The sequence below is a fragment of the Halichoeres trimaculatus genome, unplaced genomic scaffold (genome assembly GCF_033239565.1).
Source record: "Halichoeres trimaculatus isolate MK-OKI-2021-1 unplaced genomic scaffold, fHalTri1.1 fHalTri1_scaffold_10, whole genome shotgun sequence".
In the NCBI taxonomy this organism is placed as follows: Eukaryota; Metazoa; Chordata; class Actinopteri; order Labriformes; family Labridae; genus Halichoeres; species Halichoeres trimaculatus.
In genome coordinates this window covers 995,924-1,012,004 of record NW_027437187.1, presented here as the reverse complement: position 1 = coordinate 1,012,004, position 16,081 = coordinate 995,924, and the positions used below count along the sequence as shown (strand labels likewise).

The 16,081-nt window shown below is 42.9% G+C and overlaps 1 protein-coding gene across 1 annotated transcript; it reads left to right on the top strand.

Moving 5' to 3' along the window:
• The first annotated feature begins 190 nt into the window (after window positions 1-190).
• On the top strand, window positions 191-13,658 carry trabd (TraB domain containing). The gene is made up of 10 exons (XM_074678434.1): window positions 191-251; window positions 802-842; window positions 5,438-5,504; window positions 5,907-6,073; window positions 6,277-6,417; window positions 7,276-7,386; window positions 7,478-7,617; window positions 8,620-8,792; window positions 10,778-10,874; window positions 10,961-13,658. Exons 2-10 carry the CDS (start codon window positions 819-821, stop codon window positions 11,130-11,132), a joined length of 1,092 nt encoding a protein of 363 aa, XP_074534535.1. The 5' UTR covers window positions 191-251; window positions 802-818; the 3' UTR covers window positions 11,133-13,658.
• Window positions 13,659-16,081: the final 2,423 nt, after the last annotated feature.

The window sequence follows — 16,081 nt, the reverse complement described above, 5'->3', positions numbered from 1 at the left end:
TTTGATTTGTAAGTACACACACATGCATAACTCTTGGACAAAATATTTTCATAATAATACTTTGTGGGTGGAAAAAAAAAGAGGTTTCCCCAACACAGGCGGACACCAAACTTTTCACCCTCGCAGGGGCGTTCCTGGGAAACTTCCAAGTCGGGCAGTCTTTTTTCCGATTATTGTGATAACACGCGAATGCACCCACATAAACGGCTGTACTGACGAGGAGCACACTGACAGACGGGCTGGCTAACTCAGTAAGTCTGTCGTTGACATACATAGACAACATTTCTAAATAACAGCGAACAGCTTGTGTTCGTGCACTGACACGAATGACGTTTGTATTTCGTGTTTCAACGATTGTGGTTTGATTATATTGTTACCGGTACTTGTTAGCATACATTAGCTTCGAGCTAGCTGTTTTCATCATCTCGTAGCAAGCCTGACCGGCGCTTAGTGTTCCAGCGTTTAGCTGCCGTGTACCTGAAGTAACGTCAGCTTGTTTGAACACCTGGAGCCGCGTTTTCCAGCAGCTGTCCGAGCTCCTAGTGTAGGTAACCTGTCATGACACTAAATGATTCGTTCGAGACATCACTAACTCAGTTACAGGCAGCACTTTCCCAGCGGGCGTTACGGCATCTCGATAGCTTCAATCTCTGCTGTTAGACTTTAGGCAACGTCAGCAACGTCCGTGTGTTTACTGAAGTTAGCTGTCAGTGAACGCCTCACGGTCGGTGACTCTGTCAATGAACGCCTCACTATTCAATGCTAACTCATTTGTGCACTCTGTCCTCTTATCACACGCAGCTTTCCGTGCTTCAGACATGGACCAAGACAACAACTCTGAGGTTTGTACATGAGCAGAAAAGCTGTTTCATGATCCATGCTAGTTATCATCATTATTGTCACTGAGGTTTTGCCAGTTGTCTTCTGAACTTTTGGGTAGGTTAGCACATGAGGATTGATCTGAGAGATGTTTGTGTACAGTTGCAAATCTATTATAATAATACATCAATAACTAATATGAACATTAACATTAGAACATTAGAGGACATGTGATATCTGAGCCAAAAAAAAAGTTTTCTCACCCTGCTTAGTTCTGATCCTGTACTTTGTGAGGAAACCTGTTCCTGAAGGCCTGACGGTCTGGATGCCTCATAGCTAACTGATAGATCTGATAGGTATTATGGCTCTAAGAACATTTAGTGCTCGATATGCATGAATACACAGGTGCATCTCAACAAAATGGAATACAGTGGCAAAGTTTCTCTTTACTTGTTTCCCTTGATTCAATCCAAAAAGCGGAGCATTTACATTTCTAGATGTGTAACATGTAAGGTGAAATATTTCAAGTTTTGATTGAACTTTGATGGTTCAGGCCATGGCTCATGGCACAAGAAGATTCATGACAGTAAAAACAGAGATATTGTTTCTTGAAGAAGACCTTTATTGACACGCTCAGTACTTGGTTGGTGGTCTTTAACCATCAGTTATTGCATCAGTGCTCTCAGAGACAACCATCCTGAGGTGTTTCTGAACCTGAGGTTGCTCCATTTTAACTGTTGACTGGTTTGTATTGTCATGTTTTTGGGGTCTGGTGTTTTTGCCTCTTGTCCCATAGATGCTCTCTGCGTGGCAGTGTCAATTTTGTTGACGAAGACTATGACAAAAATATATTTGTCACAGACAAAAAAATGAATAAACTAAACAAAGAGTTGGACGTGATGACGTAGACTGTGATGAAATATAACCAACACTTTCGTCAACGGATAAAGATAAAAGTGTTTGGGAGGGATGCAGGCCTGGAGTGTTCTGGGTTGAAATGTATCACCCAAGCTGATATGACTGTCCCTGGGCTGCCTGCAGCTCTTTTTTATTCCTCATACACAGGCACCCGTTACCTTGACAACACATCCATGCACATGCACAAGTCTGTGGCACATACACAAGAATATAGACAGTAAGAAGAGCTAGGGTGGAGCTGAAAAGGTGAGAAATAACAGAAAAAAAGCACCTGACGCCACATGTGACAAACTTAGTCGATTTTTCATTAAGATGAGCTGTGAAATCAAAAAGAAACTAGAGATGGAGAAGGTGAAACGGGTAAGGCAAGATGTAGGAGAAAATACAGCGCTGCCTCAAATGATCTAAATGATCTAATCCATGAACAAAAATAAAACTGAGATACCTCTCTTTGGTCAACAAAACCTTCTTGATGGGTATGACAGCGCCTTTGGCATTCTTTTTTCTTAATTCTTATTGCCATGGCTTTGCAAATAACCTTTCTGTTATTCTGGGTACTGAACTTAAACTCGACAGACACAGATAAGTTTCTTCCAGTTATGATAACTGGCCAAAGTAAAAGCGTATTTCCCCAAAAAAGATCTTGAGAGAGCTATTCACTGCTTTGTTACAACTCCTCCTTTGTAGGCCTTAGCCAGTCAGCTTTACGCCCTCTGCAGGTCGTCCAAAATGCAGCTGCCCACCTGCTGACAAAAAACGATATGACCACATCACACCTATTCTTGCCTCTTTGCACTGGCTGCCTGTTTATTTTAGAGTGCATTTTGAAGTTTTATTGATTGTTATTAAGTGCTTGAATGGTCTGGCTCCACATTATTTATCTGACCTGGTAAAACCTCATTTACTTATCAGGGTGCTTAAGTTACCGAACCATTTGCTCCTGGCAAAGCCTTGGACAAGGCACCCACTCATGGGCAGGGCTGTCGTATTCTATCGATTCTGCGATATAAATTGATATTTTATTTCTTCAGAAAGTATCGATTTTTCAGCCGCGAATGCCGATACATTTAGTCTCATTCAAATCCAGAGCCCTGCTAACCCTCACCCTGTTTGCTTTGCAGGAAGAGTGATTAAGTCAGCCAGCCGCTGGTGTAGCTGTTGCCCATCTGGATACCGTCTTCACACCGAAGAACTCAGTTTTCAGTTCTATTAAATCAATATAAGTTAATGGAACAGTCACAGGATGTCACCAAAATCGCACTGTCCCTTCAAAATCTTTCAGAAAATGATGCAAGTGGATCAGATTGTTTTGAGTCGTATCGAATTGTATCAAATTGTATCGTTGGCTGAGTATCGTGAAATACATTGTATCGTGAGCTGAATATTGTATTGTTTTGTAAAATTACGGTATTGCGACAGCCCTACTGGTGGGGACAGAGCTTTCGTGGTGGCGGCACCAAAGCTGTGGAACAGCCTTTCTTTCCAGGTTAGAGCTGCAACAGTCAACTGAGCACTTAAAAAACTGCTAAAAACTAGGGGTGCACCGATCACAATTTTATGGCCAATCACAGATCACCGAGCTTTAAAAAGCCTGACCTGCTGAAACCCATTTTGGCCAATACCAATTTTTATTTTTTATTTTTTATAATTGACAACATATGCCTGCAATGTTCCAATCTTATCTTATGAAAAATCATAAATCCAATACCTGTAAAGTGTGTTACAATACAATCTTAAAGGAGACATATGCTGATCCCTGATTTAATACTTACATATAATGTAATAAATTTGAAAACAGGACCTTTCACCCCCTGAATTTTCAAAAAAATGAGATATTGTATTTTTTCTGATATCCTGGAACGAGATTTGATGCCTCTGAAAATAGGTCATTGCCAGTTGACTGCAAGATTTCGACCGTCGGGACGACACAAGGATCCTTTCTTTTTATAGTAGTAATCTGATAAAGCAGCTCCTCCTCTGTGATGTCAGTTAGTCACACAACCGCCACCGAGGGATACACCCACCAAGAGCCGAGTATAAATACAGCGCCCTACTAGCTCTGGCTAACTTGACTGAGTGCTGGAGGCAGGGACTCTGCTCTGCTGAGCAGCTCGGCTTTACATGGTGAATTAGCAGTTAAAACACTGTAGTTTTCGCTGACGTTGTAATACTTGTGAGACTGTGATATTTGCATGCTTGTTCTGACATGCACTGTGAACCTGGACCACAATAATTCTGCGGTAATAACATAGTGAGGAACTGACGGTAGAGGCGGTCTTTAGACTACACTTTCAGCATGATGGATAAAACAGACTGAGAAAAGTGAAGGAGCAGGATGGAGCCCTGTTATAGAAATAGTTTATTGATGAAGTCTGCCTATATTTCCACGTATAAACGATTGACTCACCACACTGAAGCGTTCTGAGATGATCTGTGTCCAGGTGGATTTTCTTCCTCCTGAGCTGACTTGGGGTCCAATACAAAAGGACGTATCCTACACTCTGCCATTTTATTAGTGCTATCAATGCCTTACGGTGAAGTTTTGGCAAACAGCAAACTAGCTCGGTCTGCTCCATTCAATGTGGCGATTTTGTAAATACTGCCATGCTGCAAAAACCACCCCCTGGCTCTACCCCCTCCGCCCCTCTGATAGAACTGACCAATCAGAGCACAAAGGGCTGTGACGTTGCGAGGTTACTGGAGGTCATTCTGGAAACAGAGCATTTCAACGAGATCTTCAGAATGGCCAAAACTGAGGATATTGAGAACGCTATTGTGAGGCAATGAAGGAACTAAATGACTTGTACTGAGGGCAGAAATGCTTTACAGGCATTCTAGTCTGGCATAGTGAAAAGGACAAACAAGCATGATATGTCCCCTTTAATGTTTTAACTTAAACAACCAGTAAAGTGTCCTGAGTTTTAGGTGAGTCAACAATGGCTGGCTGTTAGACCTTCCCCAGAGGTATATAAGATCAGTTTTATATGTAAGGATGGGCCGATCACCGATCACTGATCTCTGATCACCCATCACCCACCTTCCAAAATTAAGGAAATCGGCCTAGTAGTGTTAAAAAAAATTGGTCGATCGGCCAGCTGACTGATCAGTTTTATTATCATTACTGGGTTTTGAATATAAAATGTATGAGAGATTATTTTGTACCCCTTTACAGCACTTTGGTCAACTGAGGTTGTTTTTTAAACGTGCTTTGCAAATAAACTTTGACTTGACTTGACTTGACTAACTGTCGTCTGGACAACAGTCAGTCAGCAGTCGAAACCATAAACGTGTCTGACTGAACCAGACTAAGAGCATCAGCTGATGAGAGTTTGACATCATTGGTTTGCAGTATTCTCCTTTTTCACTGTGTTCTACTTTAATGAGATGGTGAACTTTGAGTTTTTGTAACCATGAGCCATAGTCATCACACTGAAGGAAATAAATGCTGAAATATTTCACTCTATGTGTACAGAATCTATAAATGAAATGAAATAAATGAGCTCTTCATCATAGTCTGATAATTAAAATGTACCTGTATATACACATATACACTCCCTTGAACAGCTGCCACCTTTGTAATTTGAGTTTCCTCATAGCAGTTGCCTCATAATGTGCAATCAGCCCATACTTCTTAAAGCGTCTGTACTCAAAGAGGGATCATCTCTCACTTCTGTGTGTTTGCTGGGTTGATTTCTGACAGGATGAGTCAGTCGGCCCATCAGAGGATCCTGCAGAAGAGGAACTGCCTTGTCTACCTCCAGGCCTCTGTAAGCTAACCTTTCTGTCTTTATGTACAGTGTTTATGCATTCATGCATCAGACTCCCCTTGAAGAGCTTGATGGTAATGGCACTGGTTTAAAGTTTTATGAACTGAATGAATAAATAGGATGGTTGATTAATCAGGGAGATCATCTCAGCTACCTCCACACTGCTGTCAGTAATTCAGTCTGCCAACTACACACTGTAAACATGTGTACACTAAGTGTGCGGCAGCTGCTTGATGTTAAAATCAGGGGAATAAACTCAAGGCTTTAACAGTTTTAAATGCAACATTAAAACTGCACAGCGCACCTGGAGGAGGGATGCTTCCTGGGGTAGATGTAGTGAAACACCTGACGTCATCTTCCCACTCCTCTGCTCTCTCTAAATGTTTGTATTGTTGTTCCCAGCGGATGGAGAGGCGGTGGAGCTGCTCTGGCAGCTGCGAGCACAGCGTCGCCAGGCTTCCCCTGAGCTCCCTGAGACAGTGACCCGTCTCACGGCCGCTGACGGCAGCCTCCTCTACCTGGTGGGCACAGCGCACTTCAGCGACAGCAGCAAGAAGGATGTGGCCACGGTGAGCCAGTGGAAACGGTTTATGCAGAAACTTTGCCAGAGTCACTGCCTGTGGAATGTGATGTGCTGATGGTCAGAGAGACTGAGTATCTGCTGTCATGTGGCTGGCATTATTCTTTCTGATCCTTTCCTCTGCCTGCTGCTCTCTGCCTCTCTCTCTGGCTCTGTCCAACATACCCACTGCTCTCTCTCTCCCTCACGCAGACGATCCGAGCCGTGCAGCCAGATGTGGTAGTGGTGGAGCTGTGCCAGTACAGGGTGTCTATGCTAAGGATGGACGAGAATACACTGCTGAAGGAAGCCAAAGACATCAACCTGGAGAAGGTCCAGCAGGCCATCAAACAGGTCAGGATTACAGGAGGAAGACAGGGAGCTTTGGCAGAGGTGTTGAAAGCAGAAAAAGCCCAAAGGATGTAGGACTGCGTCTTCATGCAGTCAATATTAGAGTTAAGGTCAATTTTCAGTTTCTGAAATATTCAGAATAACTTGTTCACATGCGTGAGCAGACAGGGTTATTCCTGTTTACATGGTATCCTGATCAAAACAGAGACGCATGGACAACATTAAAGCACGGAGAACGTCATGACGCAACGCATGTCATTTCTGCTTCTTTTTCCTGTACTAGCAACAACAGAAATAGCAGCAGCAGCAGCAGCATGGTGGACTTCCTGTATTAAAAAAACAAAATTCCTTGTGAACGGAACATGTGCAGAATAAAAATGAATGTTCCTTTGGATGACCAAATACTCAGGTTAAAAAAGGAGGAGCCCAGGGGGGATTTTCAGGTTATTAAAAAACGGAATATGAGCATAATCTGTTTTTTACAGAGGGTTATTGGTGTTTACATGGCTGTGTGCAACTGAGTTATTGCTGCTATTCTGAATATGAAAGGGTTAATGGCTGCATGTTAACGTAGCCAGTGAGGCGCTGAGACTACTCCAGAGTGATGGGCAGGCATACAGTCGTGTCCCGTGATGGGAGAAACATTGAAGAGTAGTACATCATGCTCTCATTGCTGATGGAGAAAAGAATATCTGATCGTTTAAAAACAGGATTAAGGAGCTCTTGGCCTGCATTTTGTATTTGTCCTTCTGGGTTTCTGCTTTAATGAAACTAAAATCCTCTGGTGCTGTCAGTGCACACAGCTCCTTAGATTTCGAGAATCAGCTCTGAATGCCTCTGTCTGCTCTCTGTGCTGGTCAGAACGGCCTGATGTCTGGCCTGATGCAGATTCTCCTGCTCAAAGTGTCGGCTCACATCACGGAGCAGCTGGGCATGGCTCCAGGAGGAGAGTTTAGGGAGGCCTTCAAAGAGGTAAAACACACATACACACACACACTCACATACAGAGTACAAAAACTCAAACTTCTTTTTGTGTGACTTCTTTGTGTCTCTTTCTCTGCAGGCTGGACAGGTGCCATTCTGTAAATTCCACCTCGGGGACCGGCCCATCCCTGTGACGTTCAAAAGGGCCATCGCTGCTCTCAGTCTGTGGCAGAAGGCTCGTCTGGCATGGGGGCTCTGTTTTCTGTCAGACCCAATCAGGTACAGGCTTATCTCTGCCATTTTTAGTCATCCCACAAACTGAATTATGATACAGTTTCTGGGAATATTTCACTGTAGACGGCACAGGAGCTTTAACGCACTGTGGATGCACAATCCAGGAGTCATTGCTCACCCAAAAGTAGATTTTACTGAATCTGAGGGTGATGATCTGCTTAATGAGCTGCCTGGGTCCAGAACTCAGTGCGCTCCCTGTGTTAGAGATCTCTGCTTGGTGTGAACAGAGGGTAGAAGGTATACAGGCTGATGAAATGTGGAGAAAGTACAGTGTCCGTGTGTGTAAGCAGCATGGCCGTCTGTCTGTCTGTTCTTCTGTTTAGAAGAAGGGAACATGCACCCCCATGTGTTACAGTGAACATGAAGCTCTGCCACTGTTTTAAGCTGCCTGTGTGTGTGTGTGTGTGTGTGTGTGTGTGTGTGTGTGTGTGTGTGTGTGTGTGTGTGTGTGTGTGTGTGTGTGTGTGTGTGTGTGTGTGTGTGTAAGCTCTAAGTGAAAGCTTTTTGCTTTAAGTGACTGCTTCTCCATCCTCTGACATCTCATGGAGCTGAACACGGAGCTCACAAATAGCTGTCACAGCTCAAAAATGTGTTTTGAAAGCCTGTTTTCTGGGTGATTGGCACAGCCTCTAAAAGTCTCCTAAAGCTCAGCACTAAATGCAGCTGTGTCCTGATTCAGGGCCTCAATCCTCTGCATTTTTTATCAGAAGAGGGAAAGGATAGCAGGAGGGAAGGGTCTCAGAGTCTCCTCAAAACTTAAACCGAAGTATGTTTAAAGAGTCTGAACAAATGCTTTCACTTAACTTGATTAACTATTTAAAGCTGGGAGTGTTTTACCATAAATTACGCTGTTAATATCATTCTGCCAAAACTATGACCATACACAGCACTGCACATAAAGTCGTTTGGAAGTAAACTGTTTTGAAAAAGAACGAGTCATTCCCACGTTTTCACCGCTGACCTGTTGGACTGTGTGTGGTGTTTCAGCAAAGAGGACGTGGAGAAGTGCAAACAGAAGGACCTGCTGGAGCAGACCATGTCAGAGATGATCGGAGAGTTTCCTGCGCTCCATCAGACCATCGTGGCTGAACGAGACATCTACCTCACACACACGCTCCGCCAGGCTACCCGCTGTGTGGAGACCCCTAATAATGCCCAGAGTACGTATGGCTGTTCAGTCAGCTAGACCATGATGGGAACGTCTGACAGGGAGCATGATGTCTCACTGAACATGATGCTGTCTGATCCCTAAAACTATGTACTGAAAGCCATCATGTAATGATTCTTTACTTTAAAATGCTTCACAGGTGTTGTTCTCCTTAGAAAAATATCCAGTTTAAGTTAACAGTTAAGTTATGAGCCACATTCACCTGACCAATCCAGAAAAATGTCTCATTTCAAGTTTTTTAAAGACAAAATGAGGTCTGAATTTCTTGTAAGAAGTTAAAAAAATCTGTCAGTGGGGTATGGAAAAGGAAGTTTTCTTGTAGTCAGACAAAAATACAAGAAACCCGACAAACACATTATTTTTGCCCCACTAGCAAATATTTTTACTTGTTACAAGCAAATCAGCCTTGATTTTGTCTCTTACTATCATGAAATAAGGCAAGTTTCTGGCCTGGCCAGGTGACTGTGGCTCACATCAAGCATTTTTACTAAAAATAAGACAAAAACACATGCTTGTATTTCAGTTTTTGCAATGGAGACTCCAAAACACCAGTATGAGCAGAACGAGAGCTCCAGGCATGAGAGAGAGATCATACAACACAAAACCTTTCCACTGATCTTCTGTTTTTTACTGATCCGCAGACCTCACCTGCTGCTCGTGGGGTTTATATGAATGTTTTGAGCCTTGCACCAGATATCGTATTCACATCAGCGGTTGAAACGCTCCAGTGTGTGAACTCACACACCAGAATGTAAATCAGATTATTTTATAGGAGTCACTTATTTCCTGGAAGACTTTAAAGTGATACTCCGGGATGGAACAAGTTGGGTTCTATCACAAGGTTTAGGGCAGAAATGACCCCTACAGCAGTGTTTTTGTGCAGCAGAAGCCCAGGGCGCTCACACCAAACACCCCCTCCCTGCTCCTCTTCCGGTTTCTTCTGCACTCAGACATCATCGTGTCGTAAAACAGAGCTACCTCCGCTGCAGAGCAACAGCTGGCTACGAGGCGCTCGCCACTTAGTGTATCAGTCGCGCAGCGTGCGAGATATAAACAAACGCAGGTAGTCTGCCAGGACGAAGAAACACGATGAGAACTAGAGCCTTATTTAGCGGTGTTTTTGTGTGTAAGTAACGCGCTGAAAATTCTCTAAATAAAGCGTGAATGCAGACAGATATCAGATTTTTTGGGTGGGAGTCCGTTTATTTGTGTTTTTGGTCAAGTAAAATATGGCCCCGTCTGAGTGCAGAGGAAACCGGCAGAGGAGCAGGGAGCGGGTGTTTGGAGCGAGCGCTCTGGGCTTCTGCTGCACAAAAACACTGCTGTAGGGGTAATTTCTGCACTGAACCTTGTGATAGGACCCAACTTGCTCCATCGCGGAGTATCACTTTAAGCTTCCTAATCCTGTTCTTTCCTCTTCAGTATATGTGTGTCTTATGTCTCTTGGTTGAAAAGTGCCTTGACACAGTTTAAAAGACACATGTTGTCAGCAGAAGTGAATATCCAACAGCCCACGGCTCCCAGACAGAGACAGGCGCAACAAGGAGACATAAACAGAAAATGAAATCTTAAGTTTTCCCATGATAGACAAATATTATCCGAGAAGTATCACAAAAGTCAGATTATCATTTCCTTCCATCAGATCACAGATGAGTGTGGTAACAAGGCAGGGATGACAGTGCAGTGTGGGTACCACAGAGACTGTTTATGTCAGCGCTGTGTCACACTCTTCTCAGTCACATTTTGACTGATTCACTGAAACACACAGCCTCTTCTTTTTTTAATGTTTTGAATTTCCCAGCATGCTTGTGTTAAAGGTGAGACCACAGCAGGCTCTGAGCGGGGAGTTTTCAGCAGAGCATTGTTCTGCAGACTTATTTCAGACCAGAATCAGGACAAGTTCTTCAGAGATAATGGTAGAAATCTTAGGACCTTAAGGTTTTTAATGTTAACACTGTGTGGTTTGTCCTCCTGTAGAAGTGCCTGCTGTGGTGGTGGGAGTTGTGGGGATGGGCCACGTCCCGGGGATAGAGAGAAACTGGGAGAAGCAGCTGAACATCAGTGAAATCATGAGGTAAGTTTGTGTCTTTGTAGCAGAATGTCCCCAGCAGAAATGTCCTGTCTGACTGCAGGATCTTGGTGTCTCTGTGTCTTCTTTAGCGTGGCACCACCGTCACGATTCAGCTGGGTGCTGCGCACGGTCTTTAAAGGCGTGATGATGGGAATGCTGGGTTACGCCTGCTACAGAGCCGGAGGAAGTCTAGGTCGAGTCCTGCTGTCTTCACCTGCTGTCCAGTCTTTACTGAAGACTCTGCGACCCCCTCCTGCATGACCCCACTGGCTCTCTAAGCCATCAGTGACGTGACCTTTGACCTATTCAAACAATGCATCTTTCACCAATTGCCTTACAAACAGGAAGTGAGGCTGGAGGTGAGGTTTCACCAGCCCACATGATGAACTTACAAGGACCTCAGGGGGACAGACGCCTCCCTCATCGTCTTCATGAGCCTGTAGACGCTGCAGTGCTGTACTGCCAAAGAAACCACGACAGTACTCTTTAATTCTTTCATATTTCAATCCTGCTATTTGTAAAGTTTACAAATACCAATGATTCCCTTTGACTAGATTTACATTTGCCTGGTCATTCCTTCAAAGCCCTCCAACACAGAGGCTGTTTGACAAGTAGGTGTAAGCCACATCTCCAGTCACCATGCCCAACATGACTGAGAGCTGTCTGTCTCACCCTGATCCCTTCCTCTGGTGAAAACCAGCAGTTTGATAAAAAGCCCATTCAGAGTCCGACACTTTGTCAGAGACTGTTTTGGATCTTTCTCTGTGTGCAGCCTACAGGAGGACAGACAGAGTCAGGGCCTGTGTCCACCAGCAGCTGGCACTGCAGCCTCCTCCAATTCAGACAATAAACAGAAAAGTTTACAACTTGTCATTGGATTAGACTAGAAACTGATGCCAAAAGTCACATTCCTTCTGATTTTTCATTGGTTGGTGAGGGGGAGGCGACATCGACATGCACAGTAATGTCAGAAGTTGAGCTGTCTACAGCACAGAGAGCTGTGGGTGCTGTGACCACTGATTGTATATAAACAAGCCACGTGCATTCACCTCCTCTCAGGAGGAGAGCAGTAAAGCTGAAAAAGAGCGAGAAACATACACTGCCTGGCCCCAAAAAAGTGGCCACCTTAGTTTAAGTAAGCAAATAGGGACGCGCCTCCTTTCGGATAATTAGTGCATGGGTGATTATCTTTTGGCTGGCAACAAGTTATTTAACCCCAACTGGTGCAATGAGCTGCTTCTTAATTCTCCAACAACCATGTGGAAAGACACATCCTGTGGTCGTGGAGAAGATGTTAGTCTGTTTGAGAAGGGTCAAACCATTGGCATGCAGCAAGCAGAGAAAATATCTAAGGAGCTTGCAGAAACTACTAGAACTGGGTTAAGAACTGTCCAAGGCTTTATTGAAAACTGGAAGGATAGTGGAGACCCATCGTCTTCCAGGAAGAAATGTGGCCAGAAAAAAATCCTGAATGATCGAGATTGGTGATCACTTTAACGTTTGGTGAAATCAAATGGAAGAAAAACGACAGTAGAACTCAGGGCTGTGTTTAATAGTGAAAGTAAGAGCATTTCCACACACACAATGTGAAGAGAACTCAAGGCTTTGGGACTGAACAGCTGTGTAGCTTTAAGAAAACCACTGATCAGTGAGGCTAACTGGAAAAAAGTCTTCACTTTGCTAGGGAGCATAAAGAATAGACACTAGAATAATGGAAGAAGGTCATGTGGTCTGATGAGTCCAGATTGACCCTGTTCCAGAGTGATGGGCCATCAGGGTAAGAAGAGAGGCAGATGAAATGATTACCCATCATGCCTAGTGCCTACTGTCCAAGCCTGTGGGGGTAGTCTATGATCTGGGGTTGCTGCAGCTGGTCAGGTCTAGGTTCAGCTAGCTCAAAGAATGAGATCAGCTGACTGCCTGAATATACTGAATGATCAGGTTATTCCAACAATGGATTTTCTCTTTCCTGATGACAATGCCCCAGGATTCATCAAGCTCAAAATGCGACAGAGTGGTTCAGGGAGCATGAGACATCATTTTCATACATGGATTGGCCCTCACAGAGTCCAGACCTTAACCCCATTGAGAATCTTTGGAATGTACTGGAGAAGGTTTTGTGCAGCTGTTAGACTCTACCATCACCAATGAAGATCTTGGTGAAAAATTAATACAACATTGGATGGAAATAAATCTTGTGACATTGCAGAAGCTTATCCAAACAATGCCAAAGGAAATGCGTGCTGTAGTCAAAGCTAGAGGCGGTCCAGTAAAATCTTAGAATGTGTGACCTTTTTGTTTTGGTGGTGACTTTTCTTTTTGCCAGGCAGTGTAATTTGGAGCTGGGATGAGTGAAGCGAGCTGTGGTTTGACGTCACTGCCCCTAGAATCAAATACCATTTTGACCAAACAAGGTGTGTCCAGTCTGTTGTGTTAGTGTTAGTCCCGTTCCCTTCTGCTCTGATAATCTGGTGCACACAGTGCTGCTGGCGCCTCATTGGTCAACACGGCTGTCAGTCATAATGTCATGTCATGTCCCCATTCAAGATTTTTTAAATCATTAAAACTAAACCCAGCATCTCCCCGAGGTGAGCACTCAGGTGCCCCATTTGTTACAGTAGATGAGTTTTGCTTCATGACTCACTAGTGGGAGATATGGCCTCACTTTTGGGGCAGCTGAATAAGAATGTGCTGCCAGAATAAAAAAAATGCTGTGAGTGGACACAGGCCCCAAAGGGCACAAAGAACATATATATATATATATATATATATATATATATATATATATATATATATATATATATATATATATATATATATATATATATATATATATATATATATACACACACATACACACACATGTAGTATTTATTGTGTGTGCATGGAGTGGAGCCCATGGTTGTGAGGTTGAAACGTCTGAATCTGAAAGCTCTCGAGCAGAAAACCTTGTGAAGAGTTAATATGTCATAAAAAACATAAACAGAGGTGAGGAATAGTTTTGCCCAGAGGATTTAAAAAAGTCTGCATGTTCATTAAAGTGGCCACATTAACAGACAAGTGCCTCATATTCCAGCATTAAGGGCTGGAGGTGAACTAAATGGAATGGTAAAAAAGTGTTAAATCCAGCTATCGAAATGTTAAATGCAAATGTGAAATAAGCTTACTTCCTTTAGTTTTATGAGGGGCATGTTTTTAAATACTGTTACCCTGAATATAGACCATGTTGTTTGCACGAGTCTTTAAAGAGACGGTACTACAGCCCGGTCAGTTCATGGCCTCTGAGATGTCTGACAGGCAGAGATTTGGTTTGAATGTGCCTGGTGATGCGTCAGTAATCTCATCTATGTTTTTGATTGTACCTCCAATATGAGGCACCTTCTTCTGCTGGCTTTAGCTGGCTCTATCTCTCAGTGGTTGATACTTGACACAGAAATATGCATCTCTAATGGAAAGCAATCTTTTAAACAAATCTCCTTGTGAGGAAATGTGTCACTCAGCACAGCAGCTGTTTGTTCATTTAGCATATATGCATCATTACAGCCAGTGTGGGTTTAAAATGAGATCAAAATAAAATTCTCCTGTCTCAAATTCAGGATGTCACTCGACTGTAAAACTCTTGTCACTGACATGTGTCACGGACTTGTTGGAGCTCCTCTAATGGTAATGGGACATGCAGAATGGCCAGACTTGGGGGTAAAGCCTTATACTGCTATCACTGCTGCCTTTGACCCTGTATCTACAGAGCAGAGTTTTTCATTGCACATGTTGAGATTAGCTCAACATACTTGCAGAAGATCCAGCCGCCTGATCGAGTATTTACATGAAGCAAGCGGTGAGCTATCAGAAAATTGCAGGTATTCTTAATTTGAGTTTATTTGTTTATATGTGTTCAAAATGGAGGGGATATTTTTACTGTATTTAATTTGTAAAAAGAACTAATATGGAACTTGAATGAACAAAGCAGTGCCATTTCACCTGAAATTTAACCGTTGACCCACATATTGAACCGACTCAGACTTACTGTCTTTCAGCTATAAGTCTATTGCATGAGTAATGGATAAGAATGTGAAAGCAGAAGGCACATACAGTCACAGCTCTGTCTTGATTCCCTGCCCACAACATTTTGAAAAGTGAGGAGTCTGTAAGAATGCCTGTATCAAAGTTTACATCTACTTCTCACACCTGTGTGGCGTTGTCATTGATGATAAGTCAAACATTAGAGCCCCACTTCTCCGATTTCACAATTTATTAAAATATTTTAATAAAGATTAACTTCATTCGCATTTGAAATGTTTCATCTTCTTTTTGACTGAGTTATGTTAGCTATGAGACGTTCTATAACTTCCAGTTTCAGACTTTCAAACACTTTGATTGTAACAATAACAGAAAAAGCTGTACATGAAGAGAAAATCAAGACATTTAATGAATAAATGACGTGCTATAGAATGAAGAACATGAAAATAGGAATTAAGAGAATCTTAAAAAAAGAGAAACAAAAAGTGAAAAATAGATTAAACTATGACTGTATGACTGTATGATGAATGGAGGTGGTCTCTGTGACCTCACCTACCTGTTTCTGACACAGAGCTTTGAAGCAAAACATCAGAGAACGCAGGCTTTGAGCGTTGACAAGAACAGCTAAGAGGTATCAGTCTGTCAATCAGCTGAGCTCTGCCTCTGATTGGGCAAACTGATGAGCTCTTTAGATTTTAACTGTTGTATAAGAAAAAAATCTTTTCAGCCTGTTGTGCATGTCGTTCGTTTCTGGTGTTGCTGCAGCCAGCCTCAAGTGGACACACCATAACGTGAAGTTTTTTGCACTTCTGCATTTTCTCAAACTATGAGACAGGACGATGCCGCTTGATGACATCATGATCCAGAAACAAACAAACAAAAATCCTATAAATTATTTCATTTGACAGCATCCTTAGAATCATTCATTTTCCATTCAAAGCAGCTCTGTGTATTTCTTTAATGAAACAAAATAAATGTTGACATATTTTGAGACAATCCTGGATATCATCAAAAATCAGCAACAAAGAACTACCCTTATTATGATTGATAGCGTGTAAAATGACAGTGATGGACGACATACAGCAGCACAATCTGTTATTTGCCAATAGTGTTATTATAGAAAAACAGACCATTGTTAAGACTCAATCCCCTTTTTCAGGCCTTGTGCCTTAGCCATTGGTCCCAACATTTTG